This window comes from Lithobates pipiens, unplaced genomic scaffold, assembly GCF_037356315.1.
Source record: "Lithobates pipiens isolate NorthernLeopardFrog02 unplaced genomic scaffold, aLitPip1_a1.2 Scaffold_35, whole genome shotgun sequence".
Classification (NCBI taxonomy): domain Eukaryota; kingdom Metazoa; phylum Chordata; class Amphibia; order Anura; family Ranidae; genus Lithobates; species Lithobates pipiens.
The window spans coordinates 14358587-14385227 of record NW_027507811.1 but is presented as its reverse complement, the minus strand read 5'-3'; the positions used below and the strand labels follow the sequence as shown (position 1 = coordinate 14385227).

The 26641-nt window shown below is 44.3% G+C and overlaps 1 protein-coding gene across 1 annotated transcript in view; it reads right to left on the bottom strand.

Moving 5' to 3' along the window:
* LOC143955506 (uncharacterized) overlaps positions 1-26641 on the bottom strand; it is a 106639-nt gene that overhangs the window by 72563 nt on the left and 7435 nt on the right. The window contains 6 exon segments of the mRNA XM_077465540.1: positions 9418-9506; positions 9623-9917; positions 10036-10239; positions 10328-10498; positions 10902-11031; positions 25292-26594. Coding sequence (XP_077321666.1) covers positions 9418-9506; positions 9623-9917; positions 10036-10239; positions 10328-10498; positions 10902-11031; positions 25292-26594 — 2192 coding nt within the window.

Below are 26641 nucleotides of genomic sequence, written 5' to 3'. Positions count from 1 at the left end.
CTTCGAGTAAATCTTAAAGGGGATCCGTTTGAGGCGCTCCTTGGCAAACCAATCAATGCGCTATTGCGCCCAGAGCGCCAATTGGCGCAACATCTTTTTACTGCAGCTAAATTGACAATAGCCAGAGCATGGAGAACCCCAGCCCTGAGCTTCGAGGCAGTTAAGAATCGGCTAAATGAGGTTATGGTCAACGAAAAATTGTCTTCTGTTCTTTCTGACACTCATGCCAAGTTTCTGCGTGTCTGGCAGCCCTGGATCGCGTATCATTATTCTCCTAGATTCGATGTAGCTATATTGTCATTGTAAGAATCGGCTGTGCATACCCTGTGAGCCCAATCTCTTCCCCCCCTCCCCTCTCTCTTCCTCAACCTCCCCCTCTTTTTTTCTTCTCTTTCTTTCTTTGCTCTTTCCAATTTACAGTAGATGGTTACTATGGGCTGTCAAAGTATTGAACGACAAGCTTCTGTTGCAGTCATGTGAACACCCGGGTCCACCCGGACACAGAAAATGTTGGCATCGTTTGGGCAACAGCCTGCTTTACTTAATATTATACTGTGAAACACCTGAACTGTGATTTGTATGAAAGCCTATTGTATTCAAATGCACTTAATAATAATAAAAACTTTTGTAAAAGAAATATCTTTCCTGTCTCCGGGGAACACCTGCTAAAAAATACCATATCTACAACTCATGCTACAATAGTGTGATGGTCAGTGGGATGAATGCTCCCTACACTTGTGCTCATTGGGAAGAATTCCCTCCTTACAGATAGCTAAAAATAAATAAATGATGTCAATGGGAACTTATCTGAGATGTAGAAATTTCTCATTGCTCAATGAACCCCTAGCAACCTGTGGAGGAACCAAAGGGTTCCCTGGAACCCTGTTTGAGAAAGAATGTTCCTTACACTTGTGGTCATTGGGAAGATTTACCCCCCGTACAGATAGCTAAAAAGATCAATGGTGTTAGTTGGAACTTATCAGAGAGGAAGAAATTGCTCATTGTTTAACAACTAGGGATCCTGCTTTGCCGGGACTGCGTCTATTGACGTCGTCCCGTGCACGAATGGCCTGCGCGCCCCCCTGAGGGCGTGCGCGGCGCACTCTATGATCAGCAAGCCTATGAGACTCGCCTGATCACGGAGCGAAGCAAGGGGTCGATCCCGACCCCTTACCACGTGATCAGCTGTCGGCCAATGACAGCTGATCATGTGACACAACACTGCCGGTAATCGTCTATTTTTCCACAGCACGAGGAGAAAAAAAAAAAGCCGATCACCGGCGGCCGTGATCGGGACATCAGTCCCGATCATGGCCAGCTTGTCAGTGCCCACCAGCCCCCTGCCAGTGCCACCTAAATGATAAAAAAGTGCCCCCCATCAGTGCCCATAGTGCCACCCATCAGTGCCACCCATCAGTACCCACAGTGCCACCTATCAGTGCCCACAATCTGCCTCAACAACAGTGCTGCACCCTAGTGCCACATATCCGTGCCCATCAGTGTCATCTACCAGTGCCCATCAGTGTCGCCCATCAGTGCCCAGCAGTTGCCACCTATCAGAGCCACCTATCAGTGCCACCTATCAGTGCCCATCAGTCCCATCTATCAGTGGTACCTATCAGTGCCCCTTAGTGCCACCCATCCGTGCCACCCATCAGTGCCATCTTATCTGTGCCCATCGGTGCCACCTTATCTGTGCCTATTAGTGCCGCCTTAACTATGCCTATCAGTGCCCACGAGTGCAGCCTATCAGTGCCCACCAGTGCCGCCTCATCAGCGCATTTCAATGAAGGAGAAAAATGACCTGTTTGCAAAATTTTATAACAAACTATGAAACATGATTTTTTATTTATTTTTTGCATCTTTTTTTGTTTGTTAGCAAAAAATAAAACTCCCAGCTGTAACTAAATACCACCAAAAGAAAGCTCTATTTGTGGGAAAAAAATGATAAAAATTTCATTTGGGTACAGTGTTGTATGCCCGCGCAATTGTCATTCAAAGTGCATCAGCGCTGAAAGCTGAAAATTGGTCTGGGCAGGAGGGGGGTCAAGTGCCCAGTAAGCAAGTGGTTAAGAAACCCCTAGCAATCTCTGGAGGAACCCTGGTTGAGGAAGAATGCTCCTTACACTTGTGGTCATTGGAAAGAATTGACCCCTACAGATAGCTAAAAAGATCAATAGTGTCAGTGGGAACTTTCCTGTCTCAGGGAACCCCTGCTAAAAAAAATACTATATCTACAACTCATGATACATTAGTGTGATGGTCAGTGGGATGAATTCTCCTTACACTTGTGGTCATTGGAAAGAATTTCCTCCTTACAAATAGCTAAAAAGATCAATGGCGCCATTGGGAACTTATCTGAGAGGCAGAAATTGCTCAATGCTCAAAGAACCCCTAGAGGAACCAAAGGGATCCCTAGTAACCTCTGGAGGAACCAAAGGGTCCCATAGAACCTTGGTTGAGAAAGAATGTTCCTTACACTTGTGGTCATTGGGAAGAATTACCCCCTTACAAATAGCTAAAAAGATCAATGGTGTCGGTGGGAAATTATCTGAGAGGCAGAAATTGCTCATTGATCAAGGAACCCCTAGAGGAACCAAAGGGTTTTATGGAACCATAGTTGAGGAAGAATGCTCCTTACACTAGTGGGTCATCAGGAAGAATTACATCCTTACATAGAGCTAAAAAGATTAATGGTGTCAGTGGGAACTTATATGAAAGGCAAAAATTGCTCAAGGTACCCAGGTTAAGGAAGTATGCTCCCCTTATAGACAGCTAAAAAGATCAATGGTGTCAGTGGGAATTTATCTGAGAGGCAGAAACTGCTCATTGCTCAAGGAACCTCTAGCAACCTCTGGAGGAACCAAAGGGTTCCATGGAACCCTAGTTGAGGAAGAATGCTCCTTACACTTGGGGTCATTGAGAAGAATTGCCCCCTTACAAATAGCTAAAAAGATCAATGGTGTCAGTGGGAATTTATCTGAGAGGCAGAAATTTCTCATTGCTCAAGGGACCCCTAGCAACCTCTGGAGGAACCAAAGGGTTCCACGGAACCCTAGTCGAGGATAAATGCTCCTTACACTTGTGGTCTTCGGGACGAATGACCCCTTTACAGATACAAAAAGATCAATGGTGTCATTGGGAACTTATCTGAGAGGCAGAAATTGCTCATTGCTCAAGGAACCCCTAGCAACCTCTGGAGGAACCAAAGGGTTCCATGGAACCCTAGTTGAGGAAGAACGCTCCTTACACTTGTGGTCATTGGGAAGAATTACCCCCTTACAAATAGCTAAAAAGATCAATGGTGTCAGTGGGAACTTATCTGAAAGGCAGAAATTGCTCATTACTCAAAGAACCCCTAGAGGAACCAAAGAGATCCCTAGTAACCTCTGGAGGAACCAAAGGGTCTCATAGAACCTTGGTTGAGAAAGAATGTTCCTTACACTTGTGGTCATTGGGAAGAATTACCCCCTTACAAATAGCTAAAAAGATCAATGGTGTCAGTGGGAAATTATCTGAGAGGCAGAAATTTCCCAATGCTGAAGGAACCCCTAGCAACCTCTGGAGGAACCAAAGGGTTTTATGGAACCATAGTTGAGGAAGAATGCTCCTTACACTAGTGGGTCATCGGGAAGAATTACCCCCTTACATAGAGCTAAAAAGATTAATGGTGTCAGTGGGAACTTATATGAAAGGCAAAAATTGCTCAAGGTACCCAGGTTAAGGAAGAATACTCCCCTTATAGACAGCTGAAAAGATCAATAGTGTCTTTGGGAACTTATCTGAGAGGCAGAAACTGCTCATTGCTCAAGGAACCCCTAGCAACCTCTGGAGGAACCAAAGGGTTCCATGGAACCCTAGTTGAGGAAGAATGCTCCTTACACTTGTGGTCATTGGGAAGAATTACCTCCTTACAAATAGCTAAAAAGATCAATGGTGTCAGTGGGAACTTATCTGAGAGGCAGAAATTTCTCATTGCTCAAGGAACCCCTAGCAACCTCTGGAGGAACCAAAGTTTCCCATGGAATCTTAGTTGAGTAAGAATGCTCCTTGCACTTGGGGTCATTTGGAAGAATTACCCCCTTACAAATAGCTAAAAAGATCAATGGTGTCAGTGAGAACTTATCTGAGAGGCATAAATTGCCCAATGCTGAAGGAACCCCTAGCAACCTCTGGAGGAACCAAAGGGTTCCATGGAACCCTAGTTGAGGAAGAATGCTCCTTACACTTGGGGTCATTGGGAAGAATTACCCCCTTACAAATAGCTAAAAAGATCAATGGTGTCGGTGGGAACTTATCTGAGAGGCATAAATTGCCCAATGCTGAAGGAACCCCTAGCAACCTCTGGAGGAACCAAAGGGTTCCACAAAACCCTAGTCGAGGATAAATGCTCCTTACACTTGTGGGTCATCGGGAAGAATTACCCCCTTACAAATAGCTAAAAAGATCAATGGTGTCAGTGGGAACTTATCTGAGAGGCAGAAATTGCTCATTGATCAAGGAACCCCTAGAGGAACCAAAGGGTTCCATGGAACCTTAGTTGAGGAAGAATGCTCCTTACACTTGTGGTCATTAGGAAGAATTACCTCCTTACAGATAGCTAAAAAGATTAATGGTGTCAGTGGGAACTTATCTGAGAGGCAGAAGCTGCTCATTGCTCAAGGAACACCTAGCAACCTCTGGAGGAACCAAAGGGTTCCACGGAACTCTAGTCGAGGATAAATGCTCCCTACACTTGTGGTCATTGGGGCGAATGACCCCCTTACAAATAGCTAAAAACATCAATGGTGTCGGTGGGAACTTATCTGAGAGGCAGAAATTGCTGATTGCTCAAGGAACCCCTAGCAACCTCTGGAGGAACACTAGGGTTCCGTGGAACCATGGTTGAGAAACCCTACACCTACGTATCATGAGTTGAAGATATAGACATTCCTTGCAGGGGTTCCCTTGAGACCAGAAAGTCATTTCAAGGGTTCCTCTGTGTTGAAAAGGTTGAGAAAAGCTGGTTTGGAGGATGAAATTATTATAATCGAGTCCCCGACTACTTCTATCACATCACGCCCGAAACACTTTCCATATTTTTATAATACTGATAAAATGCCTATCTACCTTCCCTCCTCGTAAAATCTGAAGCTCGTAGAGGTACAATCATTCCTCGGCATGCTTATATATATATATCTTGAGTTCCCCTTGATCTACATACCCACTGAGCCCATTACAAGGGGCTCCTACTCTTCCTGCTGGACTTAAAAAAAGGTGAAGAATACAAAAAGAGGCATAAAGGACACCCCCCCCCCCTCCCCAACGTGGGGGGTGGGGTAGACTCCATTGATAATTAAAATGTCACTTCTGACATGTACCCCTTTATTGTTATTTTACATCTCTTGTGTTTAAGAAGGTTTCCTTTTTGTAGTGAAAGTTATTACTGCACACTGACCATTAAAAAGGAAGCCTACTTGTGTGAATTCTGTTGATGAGGAAGGTTTCCCGCACCCCGAGCATTATTAAAGACGCTCAACCGCGTGACTTCTCTCGTGTTCAAGAAGGTTTTCTTTAGTCGGGAAAGACTCCCCGCACTCTGAGCACAAAGAGGGATGCACGTCTGTGTGACTTCTCTCGTGTTCAAGAAGGTTTTCTTTCGTAGTGAAAGACCCCCCGCACTCGGAGCATAAATAAGAATGCACATCTCTGTGGCTCCTCTCGTGTTCAAGAAGGTTTTCTTTCGTAGTGAAAGACCCCCCGCACTCGGAGCATAAATAAGAATGCACATCTGTGTGACTTCTCTCGTGTTCAAGAAGGTTTTCTTTCGTGGCGAAAGACTTCCCGCACTTGGAGCATAAATAAGGCTGCAGATCTGCGTGACTTCTCTGATGTAAAAGGAGGTTTCTTTTCTCAGTGAAACATTTCCCGCACGCGGAGCACGAATAAGGACGCTCGCCTGTGTGACATCTGTGGTGCCTAAGGAGGTTTCCTTTTGCAGCAAAACATTTGCCGCAGACTAAGCATGAATAGGGACGCACCCCCGTGTGACTCCTCTGGTGTACAATAAGGTCTCCTTTCACTATGAAAGTCTTCCCGCACTCTAAACACGAGAAAGGACGCTCACCCGTGTGGCTTCTCTGATGTCTAAGAAGGCCTCCTTTCGAAGTAAAACATTTCCCGCACTCTGGACACGAAAAAGGTTGCACACCTGTGTGACCTCTCTGGTGTCTAAGAAGGTTTCCTTGAGCAGTGAAACATTTTCCGCACAAGGAGCACGAAAAAGGACGCTCACCCGTGTGAGTTCTCTGGTGTTGAAGAAGCTCTTTCTTGGCGGTGAAAGATTTCCCGCACTCCGAACATGCGAAAGGGCGCACACCCGTGTGAATTCTCTGGTGCGCAAGAAGCATTCCTTTTTGGCTAAAACATTTCCCGCACTCTGAACAGGAAAAGGGTCGTTCACCCGTGTGACTTCTCTGGTGCAGATGAAGGTATACTTTATCGGTGAAACTTTTTCCGCACTCTGAACACGAGAAAGGACGCTCCCCTGTGTGATTTCTCTGGTGTCTGAGGAGACCTTTTTTGTCAACAAAACATTTCCCGCACTCTAAACACGAGAAAGAACGTTGAATCTTGGGACTTCCTCTCTGTCTCCTACGGGGCGTGAATTGTATTTCTGGGGTCACAGTTTGTGATGTATCAGAAGGTTCCTCAGTATTGGAGGGGTCCATTGATCTCACCCAATGGTAAGGCCCCCGATGTCTATTATCCGTAAAAGGACTTACTTCTGGAGAATATTGTGCAAAGCTATTATCTTCTGCATTATAACCCGGAACTAAAATAAAATGTCCCTCAGAGGTATTCCTGTTCCAAATATAGTGTTCCTTAGCATCTGTTGAAAAGCAATTTATAAAAAAATTGTTATAGGGATGTTTCTTGTGTTATATTCAGAAGTCATATATGTTGGTCCAACACTCAACAGTTTCATAAAACTCTGCCACTAAATTGGGAGCAAATGGAACACCAAACTATGATTAACAACACAACATGCAAAATACACTTGGTAATGGTGCTTGGACATTGAAGACATTGTTTCATACAGTGTCATCTCCACCTCATTTGTTGGGAACATGACGTTATATTGAGGAACGGAGATGGACCTTTCATATGGTGTACAGTATCTCCTCCTCATTTGTTGGGAACATGACGTTATATTGAGGAATGGAGATGGACCTTTCATATGGTGTACAGTATCTCCTCCTCATTTGTTGGGAACATGACGTTATATTGAGGAACGGAGATGGACCTTTCATATGGTGTACAGTATCTCCTCCTCATTTGTTGGGAACATGACGTTATATTGAAGAATGGAGATGGACCTTTCATATGGTGTACAGTATCTCCTCCTCATTTGTCGGGAACATGACGTTATATTGAGGAACGGAGATGGACCTTTCATATGGTGTACAGTATCTCCTCCTCATTTGTCGGGAACATGACGTTATATTGAGGAACGGAGATGGACCTTTCATATGGTGTACAGTATCTCCTCCTCATTTGTTGGGAACATGACGTTATATTGAGGAATGGAGATGGACCTTTCATATGGTGTACAGTATCTCCTCCTCATTTGTTGGGAACACGACGTTATATTGAGGAATGGAGATGGACCTTTCATATGGTGTACAGTATCTCCTCCTCATTTGTTGGGAACACGACGTTATATTGAGGAATGGAGATGGACCTTTCATATGGTGTACAGTATCTCCTCCTCATTTGTTGGGAACACGACGTTATATTGAGGAATGGAGATGGACCTTTCATATGGTGTACAGTATCTCCTCCTGATTTGTTGGGAACATGACGTTATATTGAAGAATGGAGATGGACCTTTCATATGGTGTACAGTATCTCCTCCTCATTTGTTGGGAACATGACGTTATATTGAGGAATGGAGATGGACCTTTCATATGGTGTACAGTATCTCCTCCTCATTTGTTGGGAACATGACGTTATATTGAGGAATGGAGATGGACCTTTCATATGGTGTACAGTATCTCCTCCTCATTTGTTGGGAACATGACGTTATATTGAGGAATGAAGATGGACCTTTCATATGGTGTACAGTATCTCCTCCTCATTTGTTGGGAACATGATGTTTTTTCGAGGAATGGAGATGGACCTCTCATATGGTGTACAGTATCTCCTCCTCATTTGTTGGGAACATGACGTTATATTGAGGAATGGAGATGGACCTTTCATATGGAGTACAGTATCTCCTCCTCATTTGTTGGGAACATGACCTTATATTGAGGAATGGAGATGGACCTTTCATATGGTGTACAGTATCTCCTCCTCATTTGTTGGGAACATGACGTTATATTGAGGAATGGAGATGGACCTTTCATATGGTGTACAGTATCTCCTCCTCATTTGTTGGGAACATGACGTTATATTGAGGAATGGAGATGGACCTTTCATATGGAGTACAGTATCTCCTCCTCATTTGTTGGGAACATGACGTTATATTGAGGAATGGAGATGGACCTTTCATATGGTGTACAGTATCTCCTCCTCATTTGTTGGGAACATGACATTATATTGAGGAATGGAGATGGACCTTTCATATGGAGTACAGTATCTCCTCCTCATTTGTTGGGAACATGACATTATATTGAGGAATGGAGATGGACCTTTCATATGGTGTACAGTATCTCCTCCTCATTTGTTGGGAACATGACGTTATATTGAGGAATGGAGATGGACCTTTCATATGGTGTACAGTATCTCCTCCTCATTTGTTGGGAACATGACGTTATATTGAGGGATGGAGATGGACCTTTCATATGGTGTACAGTATCTCCTCCTCATTTGTTGGGAACATGACGTTATATTGAGGAATGGAGATGTATCTTTCATATGGTGTACAGTATCTCCTCCTCATTTATTGAGAACATGACGTTATATTGAGGAATTGAGATGGACCTTTCATAAGGTGTACAGTATCTCCTCCTCATTTATTGGGAACATGGTGTTATATTAGGGAATGGAGGTGGAACTTTTATGTTTTTTTTGGTTAAGTTTGATGAACCCATGACATTTTTCCACTCATGTAACATTGTAAAGCACAAATGTGAACTATTTGCACAATTATTGTTTATGACTTACTTGTGTCCATTTGTTGAGAAGATTCCTCCTGTTTTCTTTCCATAATCCTCTCCTCCTCCTCCATAGACTGCTGATCTCCACTCACCAACATCTCTTCTTCTTCCTCTTTAATCTCAACTTTTATGTATTGCAATTCTTCATCCTAAAAACCCCAATGATGACAGAATACATTTGTAGAAAAAAAAAAAAAAAGAACAGGAGATTACATAGAAAACTGGCCTTTTATTGTTTGGAATTAAAAGTTAGGTCTACATGTTCTGTTCCATCTACCTGATGATGGTGGGGGATGGTGTGACCTTCCTGTGTGGAATACAGAGGACGGGGACATCTCTCTGGTGGGTTCCCATTACTGGATCCATCTGTAGGAAACACACACACTGACTGAATACATTGTTTCTATGTGTTTATCAGATGATGGGGGATCTAGGTGGAGCCTCCGTACTGCTCTCTCCTTTACAATAAAGTCTCCTCTTACCCGGTGATGTGAGGGGCGGCTGATTGTCCATCATGACGTCCTTGTAGAGATCTTTGTGTCCATCAAAAATTCTGTTACTGGATAATGTCCCTGAATTCTCCCCGCTCACCTCTTTAGACATCAACCCAATTATCTTGTTGGCAACTTCTATAATGTTTTGTTTATTCTGTATTTCAGTTCTCAAATAAGGCGACTCAGTAATAGAGTTCAGGCTGTTAGTCAAGTTTGAAGGCAAACAGTGATCTCTCTTTGTTGGGTTATGCTCTGAAGATGGCCTTTTCTCTACGGTACAATCCTGTGTGATAAAATAATAAATATGAGATTCTTAGACTCTGCCACCTCTCTGGTTAGCACATCGCTCTCTTAACGACGACAAACAAAGTTGGTAAATGCTAATCCCCAGAATTCCTCACCTGACCAATCAGCAGCTTGATAATCTCATGAGCAAGGTTCAAAATCATCTCCTTCAAGTAAAAGATTTTCTTTCTAGTTTTTAGTTCACTTAATTTCTGTTGATCCACCATCGTGTTGTCCTTGTAGAGGTCCTTGTGTCCTTCTAAATACTCCCACTCCTCCATGGAGAAATAGACAGTGACATCCTGACACCTTATAGGAACCTGACACACACAATGATACAGTCACCATCCAGACACATCCCTTGTCTGTTACTGGATAATGTCCCAGAATTCCCAGAATCCTCCTTACCTCTCCTGTCAGCAGATCAATGATCTTGTTGATGACTTCTAGGATCTTCTTGGGGCGCTCTACCTCTCTTGTCAGGCAGTGAGGTGGAGGCACTGTGATGGATGATGTCTCCTGAAGACAGCTACTGGGTGTTAATGGTTCCCCAGGTTTTTTCTTCACTATTTTATAATCCTGAGAGAGAGAAAGTAACAATTAGAATGAACGACTTCTCACCTTTCTGATAAGGTCTGTGGTTTAGTTACAGAAATGTGATGTCATGTGACCTCCCAGAATCCTCCTCACCTCTCCGGTCAGGTCTGTGTTTTATTAATAGAGATAAGAGTGATGTCATGTGACCTCCCAGAATCCTCCTCACCTCTCCGGTCAGGTCTGTGTTTTATTAATAGAGATAAGAGTGATGTCATGTGACCTCCCAGAATCCTCCTCACCTCTCCGGTCAGGTCTGTGTTTTATTAATAGAGATAAGAGTGATGTCATGTGACCTCCCAGAATCCTCCTCACCTCTCCGGTCAGGTCTGTGTTTTATTAATAGAGATAAGAGTGATGTCATGTGACCTCCCAGAATCCTCCTCACCTCTCCGGTCAGCAGGTAGATGATCTCCAAAGTGAGGTCCAATGTCCTCTCAGTGATGTGACTCCCGTCTTCCTCCATCCTCACTGATGCGGTATATGATCTAAAAAAAAAAAGAGCTCCGTTCCAAGTTTTATATTACATCATAGGCCCAATGTATCGATGCAACTGCAAGAAAATGAGAGATTTCATTTAATAAGCAACCCTAGACAAAACTTTTTATGCTAGGCATAGATGGAGCGGAGAAGGGTTAGATCTTCTGTTAAGGGTTGTATCACTAGATGGGCTTTTTAGAGAAGTATTACCCTACATATATTGGTTTGTAGAGAAAGCTTTACTAAATATTACTGAACCTGTGTGAAGTAGGATATGTAGACGTAACATTGCCGGGAATGTCTATATTGTGAGCCCCGTCACATTAGTGTCACTGGACACGGCATGTACTGTGCACATTGATGTCACCCTGACAACCAACTCCACCAATATAGGTCTGTGGGCATCTATATTTAGGATGTATCCGGTCTAAAAACCAGAGGCTTTGGGTGGACCGTTGGATAAATGGCTCTATATTTAGGATGTATCCGGTCTATAAACCAGAGGCTGTGGATGGACAGTTGGATAAATGGTTCTATATTTAGGATGTATCCGGTCTATAAACCAGAGTCTCTGACTGGACAGTTGGATAAATGGTTCTATATTTAGGATGTATCTGGTCTATAAACCAGAGGCTCTGGATGGACAGTTGGATAAATGGTTCTATATTTAGGATGTATCCGGTCTATAAACCAGAGGCTCTGGCTGAGCAGTTGGATAAATGGTTCTATATTTAGGATGTATCCGGTCTATAAACCAGAGGCTCTGGATAGACAGTTAGATAAATGGTTCTATATTTAGGATGTATCCAGTCTATAAACCAGAGGCTCTGGATGGACAGTTGGATAAATGGTTCTATATTTAGGAGGTGTCCGGTCTATAAACCAGAGGCTCTGGATAGACAGTTAGATAAATGGTTCTATATTTAGGATGTATCCAGTCTATAAACCAGAGGCTCTGGATGGACAGTTGGATAAATGGTTCTATATTTAGGAGGTGTCCGGTCTATAAACCAGAGGCTCTGGATGGACAGTTGGATAAATGGTTCTATATTTAGGATGTATCCAGTCTATAAACCAGAGGCTCTGGATGGACAGTTGGATAAATGGCTCTATATTTAGGAGGTTTCTGGCTTATAAACCATACCAGACATCACGGTGACTATGGAGGAAGAGGACGGACATGACGGGGGGTTTACTTTGTGTAAATAGAAAATAAGATCTTATTACCTCCTCTACTGCCAGTTCCAGCAATGTCTCCTCTCAACTTCCTCCCATCTCACTTCTGACCTGGAACTTCCTGTCTGTTCATTACGTCACTTCCTGTCTCTGCATTCCTTTGACGATACGTACTAGGATCACCTCCTTGTGGAGAATATAAAGTCTGCAGATCTTCTGACAGATTCTTGGTGCGTCCTTTTTTTTTTTTTGTTCAATTTGAAATCCAGACAATAAGTAAAGAAAACGAAAATACGTTTTTATTGCATTTTAAATTTCAGTAAACATGAACCTATTGTGGAAACATACCAACACACGCCCAAATAAAATTCAAACATAAAGAAGAATGAGACCGGCAGGTGCACCTGAAAGGTCTCGGTGATCATAGGTGCTCTAAAGAATCCTAGACCAGGAATAGCGCTAGTACAAAGAATTACCGCTCTAAGGTAATGACTTCTCCCAAAACAGCTGTCTCCAAAGTCCCACAGGGTGCTGGCTCTGTTTGCAACAGGAACTGAAGTAGAAAAGATGTAGCTGGATAGCCGCACTCCGAATTATTCAACTTTATTTCAAAAATATAATTAAAATCATAGCATCTAGGCTGGTAAACAGACTAACTGCACAGCCGCTGACATGTTTCACACCGAACACGGTGCTTAGTCATATAAGCATATAAACCATACCAGACATCACGGTGACTATGGAGGAAGAGGACGGACATGACGGGGGGTTTACTTTGTGTAAATAGAAAATAAGATCGAACACGGTGCTTAGTCATATAAGCACCGTGTTCGGTGTGAAACATGTCAGCGGCTGTGCAGTTAGTCTGTTTACCAGCCTAGATGCTATGATTTTAATTATATTTTTGAAATAAAGTTGAATAATTCAGAGTGCGGCTATCCAGCTACATCTTTTCTACTTCAGGAATAGCGCTAGTAGAAGTGACAGGCTGATCCCCCTAGTTTCGAGATAGTGCCTACCTCATCAACAAGAGCCGAAATGGTCTCTTGCAGTTGAGGAGTGATGGCAGAAAACTGTGACTTCTCAGGGGAAGGTTCATCCGGTAGAGACTGGAGAGACTCGGCATCAGAGTCTCAGTGGCAGATGTCTAGAGACCACTAAAGCTGCAGGGATTGGATATAGTATCCAGAGGAAAGGTAGCACTTGTGATTGCCTTTTGACTTGAGTTAGCAAACATCAGAACTATTTGGCCCCAAAAAGTCTTGCATGACTGAGGTGAGAGCAGTGTAGCAACCTCTACTTGTCAGGAACCATGAAATCAGACCGAGACAGAAGTACAGTTAAATCCCACTTGTTTAATAATAAAAGTAAATAGAACAAAATATAGTCAAAACATAGCCAGAGTTCAGGAACCGGAACGGATAGTCAGACAAGCCAAACGTCAGGGAGCCAGAGATGAGAATAGTAAAACAGCAAGCAGGATCTGGAGCCAGAAGGGATGTCAGCCAAGCAAGTCTTTTAACAGGAATACAGGAGAGCGTCTCTGTGATGTTGACCAAGGCAAAGGCAGAGATTGTCTGGGCTGGACGCCTTAAGTAGGAGGGGCTGATAAGCAGGATATCATCAACAGCTGGGTAAGTGTGGAGAGATAGGAGCTGGCAATTAGCTGACAGCTGAGCAGCCAGCTCAGAGAAGGAAGGACTGAGCCCAGCCCTGACACTACTTTAGGAAGGTGCTAGAAGTAGGGTTTTATTTTGTAGTGCAGATAAATTTAACCAGGCATAGCTGTAAGCTAGGCTTGTTTGTTTTGATCTGCGTGGGCTGGGAGTGGCTCAGAGTAGGTTGGTGACTCACAGATAGCATCATCTTTTGGTTACCTCCCTTCTGCTTCTAGAGGATTCCGGCAGGAAAGAGGGGAAGAAAGGTGGAGCTGCCTGGGGTGTTCTAAGGAGCCCTTACCAATCCCCAACCTGGATTGGCAGGGGGCAGGCCTCCTTAAATACCTAGAGTCAGCCCAGCTGGGGGGGAGTTGTCAGGAGGATGAATCTGGAGATGGAGCACTAGGTTGTCGGGGGCCTTTGAGGCACTCCCCAGCCTGGTGGGTGACATTGGGCCTGTGGGGTTTGGTTTCAGGTCAGAGCATTTCTGAGTAACAAAGAAGGATCTGGACAGGAGGCACCGAGAGGGACCAAGAAGGAAAATGGGAGCTAGTGTTGCCGGGCAAGTCTCCAGGAGAGATCCATCGGCATGCAGCCAGGAGGACTGGTGAGGCACAGTTGGGAGAGCTGGGTAGGCATGCCGGAGTGGACTGGGAGAGTGCAGTCTGAGATGGATGTAGAGCCAGCAGGGGGGACTGTGATTTCATCGGCAGTGGAGTCGGGCAGTTGCAGCCAGGAGGGCTGGCAGGGCCTGAAGAGGACTGACTAGGAGCAGTAGTCCACCAAAAGGTCAGCTAGCACTAAAGACTTTCCTATTTATGTTGCTACACTAAAGGGGCCCGTGGTCCCTGCCTGCAAATGGCAGTTGCTAAGGCCTGACAGAGTCAGAGTTGGGCCTACCATGTGCTAGCTGTACCAGGAACCAAGTATTGTACAGGAGAGAGAGAGAAGCAGTCTGCAAATAAGCATGGTGCTGGAGGAGACCGGAGCTCTAGAAGTGTAAATAGAGGTTCCATCTGATCATCCTATCGATTCCATTATTGATTCTGGGCATCCCATAATTTCCCTTACCCTATCCAAGTTCAAAATCCCATAATACAAAACAAACATAAGGACTGTTCATTGTCTCACGAGTGACTAGAAAGTGAATGCCGGGCTGGGCAGGGTGACAGGTGGACTACAATATCCAGCAGCACCTATGGAGGTACTGCTACAGCAGTTCCGGGACAAGGTCACCCAGCGCCCAGGACGAAGATGCCAAACTATGCCCCCCCCCGTTCATGATGTGCAAGCTTAGGTGATCTTGCGCCCAATGTTTAGTAACATGTCAAAATCACTGCCGTTGTCACTACTCCTGCCAGCCTTGTAACAGAATGAAAGTGCCCTTGACAGAGAGCAATGGCCGGGGGGGGGGGGGGGAGAGCGCGGCTGGGGGCACTGGAGAGCACATGATGGGCCCTGAAGAGCACAGAGGGTGGGGCCCGGAGAGCACAGGGGGGCAGAGAGCACTGGGGGGAGCCTGAGTGCACAGGGTTACCTAGAGAGCATGGGGGGGCAGATAGCCCTGGGGGACTGGAGAACATAGGTGGGGGAGTCTAAGCAGGGGGGACTGGAGAGCACAGGTGGGGGGGGGGGGGAGTATGAGAGTGAGGGGGGGGCTGGAGTGCAGAGGTGGGGGGAGTCTGAGAACAGTGGGACTGAGAGCACAGGGGGGCAGAGAGCACTGGCGGGTTGGAGAGCATGGGGAGGTAGGAGGTAAAGGGGGAGGCGGAGAGCACTGGGGGAGCTGAAGGGCAGTGGGGAGCACTAGGGGGCTGGAGAGAAAAGGGGGGTACAGGGAGCACTGGGGGGAGCCTGAGAGTACTGGGGGGCTGGAGAGCGCAGGTGGGGGGAGTTCGAGAGCGGGGGGGGGCAGCTGGAGATCACAGGGGGATGGGGAGCACTGGGGAGCTGGAGAGCAAAGGGGGAGACAGAGAGCACTGGTGGAGCTTGAGGGCTAGGGGGAGCAGAGAGAACTGGGGGGCAGCAGAAAGAAGCTGGATAGGAGGAGCGGCTGCATATACAAGAAATTAATCTCTCCATTTTCCTCCTGCATCCTCTGAATGCCTGCGGGAGGGAGAGGAGGAGAACTGGGCTTTAAGAGGCCGCATAAGGGAAAATGGAGAGATTGATTCTTCTATATACAGCTGCCCGCCGCTCCTCCTATCCAGGCACACGGGGAGCCGCACTCACTTTCTCTCACCCACTGGCTCACCGGGTGAGCGCCCTATGGCCAGTTCGGGCCTGTTCTGGACTCTACTTTTGCCCAATACATCATCAATGGATGAGCCTTTATGGACTGATCACCTTCCCGTCGCCAATCATCCAAGAATTGTGGTTATTTATGAAAAAAAATAAATAAACAGGACACCAAAAAACACAGGACCAGAATACGGTGAGGTTTAGAGCTTTCTTGTTTATTTTCGAAATTCAGAATGAATGCTGGACACCAAATCTTGCATAACTAAAGTAATAAATACAATCAAAGTTATTAAATATTACACATTGACTGGACGACCGAAAAAGCCGACTACTTTTTTAAAACAAAGAGCAATGACGTGAACCTATACAAAGGAGTTGCCTATATATTCCCATACTTGCCCGTATACACTCACCAGACACTTTATTAGGTAACCCTGTTCAACTGCTTGGTAATACCAATTGCTAATCATAGTTTCATAGTCGGTAAGGTTGAATAAAGACAATAGTCCATCCAGTTCAACCTGTGTAGGTGTGCGTGTGTGTCAGTAATCATTTCCCAGATCCCTGTGTGCTGTGTTTTCTAAGATGCGCATCCAAGAGTCCTTTAAAAATATCAATACTCCCCCGCTGAGACCGCTAATTGTGGAAGAGAGTCCTTACGTAAATTTTGTGCCTTTAGTTGTTCCTTGTAATTGAGGTCCTCCAGTCCCCTTATTCATCTCTTCATTCTCTGGACTCTCTACAGCTCCAGCACATCCTTTTTGAGGCTTGGAGACCAGAACTGGACGGAATACTCCAGATGCAGCAGAACCAGAGTTTTATAAAAAGTGGCAGGGTTATCATTTTAACTCTTGAGTAAATTCCCTTTTTTTTATGCAAACTATGCCAACCACATGGCAGCAACTCAATTCATTTAGGCATCTAGACATGGTGAAGAAGTTCCAACGGAGCATCAGAATGGGGGAGGAAGGGGATTTAAGTGACTTTGAACGTGGCATGGTTGCTGGTGCCAGACGGAGCTGGTCTGAGTATTTCTGTGATTTTCACACGCAACCATCTCTCGGGTTTACAGAGAATGGTGGAAAAAAGAGAAGATGTCCAGTTGCGTGGAGGAAAATGCCTTGCTGATGTCAGAGGAGAATGGGCAGACTGGTTTGAGATGATGCAAACCACTCATTACAACCAAGGTATGCAGAATACCATCTCTGAACACACAACACATCGAACCTCAAAGCAGATGGGCTACAGCAGCAAAAGACCACACCGGGTGCCACTCCTGTCAGCCAAGAACAGGAAACTGAGGCTACAAGTCACACAGGATCACCAAAATTGGACAATATAAGATCGAAAAAATGTTGCCTGGTCTGATTTCAGCTGCAAGATTCAGATGATGGGGTCAGAATTTGTTGATGAAAGCATGGATCCATCCTGCCTTGTGTCAACGATTCAGGCTGGTGGTGTAATGGTGTGGGGGATATTTTCTTGGCACACTTTGGGCCCCTTAGTATGAATTAAGAATGGTTTGCATGCAACGGCCTACCTGAGTATTGTTGCTGACCACATTCATCCCTTTATGACTACAGTGTCCTCCATCTTCTGATGGCTCCTTCCAGCAGGATAATGTCACCATGTCACAAAGCTCAAATCATCTCACCACTGGACAATGAGGTCACTGTACTCCAATGGCCTCCACACTCACCAGATTTCATCCAATAGAGCACGTTTGGGATGTGGTGGAACGTGTGATTCGCATCATGGATGTGCAGCCGACAAATCTGCAGCAACCGTGTGGTGCTCTCATGTCACTATGGACCAAACTATCTGAGGAATGTTTCCAACACCTTGTTGAATCTATGCCATGAAGAATGCAAAAGGGGCAAAAGGGGGTCCAACCCGGTACTAGGTGGACCTAATAAAGTGGTCGGTGAGTGTATTAGTTCTATGGTGAGTGTGGGACCAAGTCATCACTGTTTGCTTAAAGGACTATAGTACTATAATCCCTGAAGACCAAGAACTATAACATCACACCATAAAAACATTTAATATCTTCATCATGCTAATACGCCTATCCACCTTCCTCTCTCGTTGAATCTTTAGCTCCTAGGGCTCTGAAAATTCCCTGGTATACTTTTCTTGACTTCCTGGGTCTACGTATCCAGTTGGCCCAATATGAGTGGGATCATAAATGCTGGATTTTTATTTAACATTGTGAAGAACCCAAAAACGAGGAGATCGAGAGCCAGAAACCGTAGAAACCAAATCTTACCCCATTGGCGTCTCCAAAAAGAGACTCAAACCAAGAGACCCCAGTGATAAAGGAAATGCCACTTTTGCCGTTTACCATTTCCTATGTACTCCTTGGTAAATGGCTTGTTTTGATATATTAATTCTAAGGAGTAAACCATAGAAACAATTAATATCTTCATCATGCTAATACACCTATCCACCTCCATCTCCCGTTGAATCTGAAGCTCCTAGGGTTCCGATCATTCCCTGGTATACTTCTCTTGACTTCCTGGGTCTACATATGCACTAGGCCCATTACGAGAGGGATCATGCTTGCTGGATCTTTATTTAACATTGTGAAGAACCAAAAAAACTAGGAGATCGGGAGCCAGGAACCGTAGAAACCAAATCTTACCCCATTGGCGTCCCCAAAAAAAGAGACTCAAACCAAGAGATCCCAGTGATAACGGAAATGCCACTTTTGCCATTTCACATATACTCCTTTGTAAATGGCTTGTTTTGATATATTATTTCTATGAAGTAAACCATAGAAACAATTAATATCTTCATCATGCTAAATACGCCTATCCACCTTCCTCTCTCGTTGAATCTTTAGCTCCTAGGGCTCCGAAAATTCCCTGGTATACTTTTCTTGACTTCCTGGGTCTACTTATCCAGTTGGCCCATTACGAGTGGGATCATCCTTGCTGGATTTTTATTTAACATTGTGAAGAACCCAAAAACGAGGAGACCGGGAGCCAGGAACCGTAGAAACCAAATCTTACCCCATTGGCGTCTCCAAAAAGAGACTCAAACCAAGAGACCCCAGTGATAAAGGAAATGCCACTTTTGCCGTTTACCATTTCCCATATACTCCATCGTAAATGACTTGTTTTGAAATATTATTTCTATAGAGTAAACCATAGAAACATTTAATACCTTCATCATGCTAATACGGATATCCACCTCCATCCCCCATTAAATCTGAAGCTCCTAGGGTTCCTATCAATCCCTGGTATACTTCTTTTGACTTTCTGGGTCTATGTATCCACTTGGCCCATTAAGAGACGGATCATTCTTGCTGGATCTTTATTTAACATTGTGAAGAACCCAAAAAAAAAAGAATCGGGAGCCAGAAATGGTAGAGAGCAAGTCTTATCCTGTTGGTGCCTCCAAAAGGAAACTCAAGCCAACAGACCCCAGTGATAACGGAAATGCCACTTTTGCCATTTACCATTTCCTATGTACCCCTTTGTAAATTACTTGTTTTGATATATTATTTCTATGGTGTAAACCATAGAAACAATTAATATCTTCATCATGCTAATACGCCTATCCACCTCATACGCCTATCCACCTCATACGCCTATCCACCTCCCTCCCCCATTGAATCTGAAGCTCCTAGGGTTCTGATCATTCCCTGGTATACTTCTCTTGACTTCCTGGGTCTACGTATCCACTTTGCCGATTACAAGAGGGATCATCCTTGCTGGGTCTTTATTTAATATTGATGAAAAGCCCAAAAAAGAGGATTGGGAGCCAGGAACCATAGAAACCAAACCTTAACCCGTTGGCGTCTCCAAAAAGAGACTCAAGCCAAGAGACTCCAGTGATAACAAAACTGCGACTTTTGCCATTTACCATTTCCCATGTACTCCTTCATAAATTACTGTTTTTGATATATTATTTCTATGGAGTAAACCATAGAAACATTTAATATCTTCATCATGCTAATACGCCTATCCACCTCCCCCCCTAGGGTTCTGATCATTCCCTGGTATACTTCTCTTGAATTCCTGGGTCTACATATCCACTTGGCCCATTACGAGAGGGATCATCCTTGCTGGATCTTTAACACTGATGAAGAACCCAAAAAAAAAAAAACGATCGGGAGCCAGGAACCGTAGAAACCAAACCTTACCCTGTTGGTGTCTCCAAAAAGAGACTCAAGCCAAGAGACACCAGTGATAACGTAACTACCACTTTTGCCGTTTACCATTTCCCATACACTCCTTTGTAAATTACTTGTTTTGCTATATTATTTCTATGGAGTAAACTATAGAAACATTTAATAGCTTCATCATGCTAATACGCCTATCCAACTCCCTCCCCCGTTGAATCTGAAGCTCCTAGGGTTCTGATCATTCCCTTGTATACTTCTCTTGACTTCCTGGGTCTACGTGTCCACTTGGCCCATTATGAGAGGGATCATCCTTGCTGGATCTTTATTTAACATTGTGAAGAACCCCAAAAAAAAGGATCGGGAGCCAGAAAGGGTAGAAAGCAAGTCTTACCTCATTGGCACCTCCCAAAGGAGACTCAAGCCAAGAGACCCAAGTGATAACGGAAATGCCACTTTTGCCATTTACCATTTCCTATGTACTCCTTCGTAAATTACTTGTTTTGATATATTATTTCTATGGAGTAAACCACAGAAACATTTAATATCTTCATCATGCTAATCCACCTATCCACCTCATATGCCTATCCACCTCCCTCCCCCATTAAATCTGAAGCTCCTAGGGTTTCCGATCATTCTTAGCCCACGTACACACGGTCGGAGATTTTGCCAACCAAATCCGTCGGATTTTGCCCGTCGGATTTAGTCCGACGGATTATGTCCGAAACTGTTGCATACACACGGTCGGGCCAAGCTGGCGAAAAATCCAATCTTTCAGAACGTGATGACGTAATTTCGTTATGATTGGACTACATTCAGGCTAGTAGCCAATAGCTTTGATGTAGGAATTTGATCTGAGCATGCGTGGCACTTGGTCCGATGAAAATGCTCTACACATGATCGGATTAGGTCCGTCCGGCCCAGTTGGTTGGGAAATATTTCCAACATGTTGGAAAATTGGGTCGGACGGAGATTCGGACGGAATCAGTCCGATGCATACCACACACAGTCGGATTAACTGACGACACAGTCCGATAAGACTCATTCCGACAGATTCTCCGACCGTGTGTACAAGGGCTTAGATCTCTTGACTTCCTGGCTCTATGTATCTAGTTGACCCATTACGAGAGGGATCAGCCTTGTTGGATCTTTAACATTGTGAAGAACCAAAAAAACAAGGAGATTGGGAGCCGGGAACCGTAGAAACCAAACCTTACCCCATTGGCGTCTTCAAAAAGGAGACCCCAGTGATAACGGAAATGCCACCTTTGCCATTTACCATTTCCTATGTACTCCTTCGTAAATGACTTATTTTGATATATTATTTCTATGTAGTAAACCATAGAAAGAATTAATATCTTCATCATGCTAATACGCCTATCCACCTTATACGCCTATCCAACTCCCTCCCCCGTTGAATCTGAAGCTCCTAGGGTTCTGATCATTCCCTGGTATACTTCTCTTGACTTCCTGGGTCTACGTATCCAGTTGACCCATTACGAGAGGCCTTAGCCTTGCTGGATCTTTAACATTGTGAAGAACCAAAAAAACAAGGAGATTGGGAGCCGGGAACCGTAGAAACCAAACCTTACCCCATTGGTGTCTCCAAAAAGGAGACCCCAGTGATAACGGAAATGCCACCTTTGCCATTTACCATTTTCTATGTACTCCTTCGTAAATGACTTATTTTGATATATTATTTCTATGGCGTAAACTATAAAAACAATTAATATCTTCATCAAGGTCATATGCCTATCCACCTCATACGCCTATCCACCTCCCTCCCCCATTGAATCTGAAGCTCCTGGGGTTTTGATCATTCCCTGGTATACTTCTCTTGACTTCCTGGGTCTACGTTACATTACGAGAGGGATCATCCTTGCTGGATCTTTATTTAACATTGTGAAGAACCAAAAAAACGAGGAGATCGGAGCCAGGAACCGTAGAAACCAAACCTTACCCCGTTGGCGCCTCCAAAAAGAGACTTAAGCCGAGAAATTCCCCTTTGCCGTTTACCCTTTTCCATTTACTCCTTCGTAAATGACTTGTTTTGATATATTATTTCTATGGAGTAAACCATAGAAACATTTAATATCTTCATCATGCTAATCCACCTCATATGCCTATCCACCTCCCTCCCCCATTGAATCTGAAGCTCCTAGGGTTCTGATCTGGTATACTTCTCTTGACTTCCTGGGTCTACGTATCCACTTGGCCCAATATGAGAGGGGTCATCCTTGCTGGATCTTTAACACTGATGAAAAACCCCCCAACAAAAAAAAGATCGGGAGCCAGGAACCGTAGAAACCAAACCTTACCCTGTTGGCATCTCCAAAAAGAGACTCAAACCAAGAGACCCCAGTGATAACGGAAATGCACCTTTTGCTGTTTACCATTTCCCATACACTCCTTTGTAAATTACTTGTTTTGCTATATTATTTCTATGGAGTAAACCATAGAAACATTTAATATCTTCATCATGCTAATACGCCTATCCAACTCCCTCCCTCGTTGAATCTGAAGCTCCTAGGGTTCTGATCATTCCCTGGTATACTTCTCTTGACTTCCTGGGTCTACGTATCCAGTTGACCCATTACGAGAGGGCTCAGCCTTGCTGGATCTTTAACATTGTGAAGAACCAAAAAAAACAAGGAGATTGGGAGCCGGGAACCGTAGAAACCAAACTTTACCCCATTGGTGTCTCCAAAAAGGAGACCCCAGTGATAACGGAAATGCCACCTTTGCCATTTACCATTTCCTATGTACTCCTTCGTAAATGACTTATTTTGATATATTATTTCTATGGAGTAAACCATAGAAACAATTAATATCTTCAGCATGCTAATACGCCTATCCACCTTATACGCCTATCCACCTCCCTCCCCCATTGAATCTGAAGCTCCTAGGGTTCCGATCATTCCCTGGTATACTTAGATCTCTTGACTTCCTGGGTCTACGTATCCAGTTGACCCATTACGAGAGGGCTCAGCCTTGCTGGATCTTTAACATTGCGAAGAACCAAAAAAACAAGGAGATTGGGAGCCGGGAACCGTAGAAACCAAACCTTACCCCATTGGCGTCTCCAAAAAGGAGACCCCAGTGATAACGGAAATGCCACCTTTGCCATTTACCATTTCCTATGTACTCCTTCGTAAATGACTTATTTTGATATATTATTTCTATGTAGTAAACCATAGAAAGAATTAATATCTTCATCATGCTAATACGCCTATCCACCTTATACGCCTATCCAACTCCCTCCCCCATTGAATCTGAAGCTCCTGGGGTTTTGATCATTCCCTGGTATACTTCTCTTGACTTCCTGGGTCTACGTTACATTACGAGAGGGATCATCCTTGCTGGATCTTTATTTAACATTGTGAAGAACCAAAAAAACGAGGAGATCGGAGCCAGGAACCGTAGAAACCAAACCTTACCCCGTTGGCGCCTCCAAAGAGAGACTTAAGCCGAGAAATTCCCCTTTGCCATTTACCCTTTTCCATTTACTCCTTCGTAAATGACTTGTTTTGATATATTATTTCTATGGAGTAAACCATAGAAACATTTAATATCTTCATCATGCTAATCCACCTATCCACCTCATACGCCTATCCAACTCCCTCCCCCATTGAATCTGAAGCTCCTAGGGTTCTGGTCTGGTATACTTCTCTTGACTTCCTGGGTCTACGTATCCACTTGGCCCATTATGAGAGGGATCATCCTTGCTGGATCTTTAGCATTGATGGAGAACCCAAAAAACGAGGAGATCGGGAGCCAGGAACCGTAGAAACCAAATCTTACCCCATTGGCGTCTTCAAAAAAAAGAGACGCAAACCAAGAGACCCCAGTGATAACGGAAATGCCACTTTGCCGTTTACCCTTTCCCATGTACTCCTTCATAAATTACTTGTTTTGATATATTATTTCTATGGAGTAAACCATAGAAAGAATTAATATCTTCATCATGCTAATACGCCTATCCACCTTATACGCCTATCCAACTCCCTCCCCCGTTAAATCTGAAGCTCCTAGGGTTCTGATCATTCCCTGGTATACTTCTCTTGACTTCCTGGGTCTACGTATCCAGTTGACCCATTACGAGAGGGCTTAGCCTTGCTGGATCTTTAACATTGTGAAGAACCAAAAAAACAAGGAGATTTGGAGACGGGAACCGTAGAAACCAAACCTTACCCCATTGGTGTCTCCAAAAAGGAGACCCCAGTGATAACGGAAATGCCACCTTTGCCATTTACCATTTCCTATGTACTCCTTCGTAAATGACTTATTTTGATATATTATTTCTATGGCGTAAACTATAAAAACAATTAATATCTTCATCAAGGTCATATGCCTATCCACCTCATACGCCTATCCACCTCCCTCTCCCATTGAATCTGAAGCTCCTGGGGTTTTGATCATTCCCTGGTATACTTCTCTTGACTTCCTGGGTCTACGTTACTTTATGAGAGGGACCATCCTTGCTGAAACTTTATTTAACATTGTGAAGAACCAAAAGAACGAGGAGATCGCAGCCAGGAACCGTAGAAACCAAACCTTACCCCGTTGGCGCCTCCAAAAAGAGACTTAAGCCGAGAAATTCCCCTTTGCCGTTTACCCTTTTCCATTTACTCCTTCGTAAATGACTTGTTTTGATATATTATTTCTATGGAGTAAACCATAGAAACATTTAATATCTTCATCATGCTAATCCACCTATCCACCTCATACGCCTATCCAACTCCCTCCCCCATTGAATCTGAAGCTCCTAGGGTTCTGGTCTGGTATACTTCTCTTGACTTCCTGGGTCTACGTATCCACTTGGCCCATTATGAGAGGGATCATCCTTGCTGGATCTTTAGCATTGATGGAGAACCCAAAAAACGAGGAGATCGGGAGCCAGGAACCGTAGAAACCAAATCTTACCCCATTGGCGTCTTCAAAAAAAGAGACGCAAACCAAGAGACCCCAGTGATAACGGAAATGCCACTTTGCCGTTTACCCTTTCCCATGTACTCCTTCATAAATTACTTGTTTTGATATATTATTTCTATGGAGTAAACCGTTCCACCTGTGAAATGTAACAATCAACAGCATTACTGGTTGAGTGTTCGAGATTGGTGAGTTCTCTGGTGCTGAACAAGTTGCCTTTTCTCAATAAAACATTTCCGGCACACCGAGCATGGAAAAGGGCGCTCGCCGGTGTGACTTCTGTGATGTATTAGAAGTTTTGCTTTCTCAGTGAAACATTTCCCGCACACTGAACATGAAAACGGACGCTCACCCGTGTGAATTCTTTGGTGCGTAACCAGGCCTACTTTATGAATGAAACACTTTCCACACTCTGAGCATGAAAAGGGCCGCTCGCCTGTGTGAGTCTTCTGGTGTTTGACAAGGCTCCCTTTGTGAATGAAACATTTCCCGCACTCGGAACACGAATAGGGACGCTCGCCCGTGTGACTTCTCTGGTGCGTGAGAAGTGTCTTTTTCAAAATGAAACATTTCCCGCACACTGAACATGCATAAGGGCGCTCGCCCGTGTGGCTTCTCTGGTGATTGAGGAGGTCTCCTTTGGCAGTGAAAGAGAAACCGCACTCTAAACACGAGAAGGGGCGAACGCCCGTGTGACTCCTCTGGTGTTTAACAAGGTTTCCCTTTTGGCTAAAACATTTCCCGCACTCGGAACACGAAAAAGGGCGCTCGCCCGTGTGAATTCTCTGGTGGAGAAGAAGTTTAACTTTATCGGTGAAGCTTTTCTTGCACTCTGAACATGAATAAGGGCGCTCACCGGTGTGACTTCTCTGGTGCAAGAGAAGGTTTCCTTTATCGGCAAAACGCTTCCCGCACGTTGAACATGAATAAGGACGCTCTCCCGTGTGACTTCTCTCGTGCCTGAGAAGACATCTCTTCTCAATGAAACATTTCCCACACTCCGAACATGAGAAAGGACGCTCGCCCGTATGAAGCCGCTGGTGTCTAACGAGGTTACCTTTCAAAGTGAAACTTTTCCCGCAATCTGAGCATGAGAAAGGCCGCTCAGTTGGGTGGCTTCTCTGGTGTGTAATAAGGTCTCTGTTTTCAGAGAAGGATTTCCCACACAATGAATGCTCTCCTATGTGAACTCCTCCATGTCCTAAAGAAGGTTCCTGGGGATTGGATAGATCTGTAGATCCTTCCGTACTCTGAGATTTTAGATGGATTTCTGGAGTCACATCATGTGATTTATTAGAAGGTTCCTCGGAGGGGTTCAAGGATTTATCCACTTTGTAAAGTCTTTGACTTATATTATGAGTAACGAGATTTTCTTCTGGAGAACATTGTGTGACGCCATTATCTTCTGCATTATAATCTGGAAATAAACGAAAAGGTCCCTCAGAGGTATTCCTGTTCCAGTTATGTTCATCTGTTGGAAAGCAATTTTTAAAAAAGAAATGTTATAGTCATGTTTCT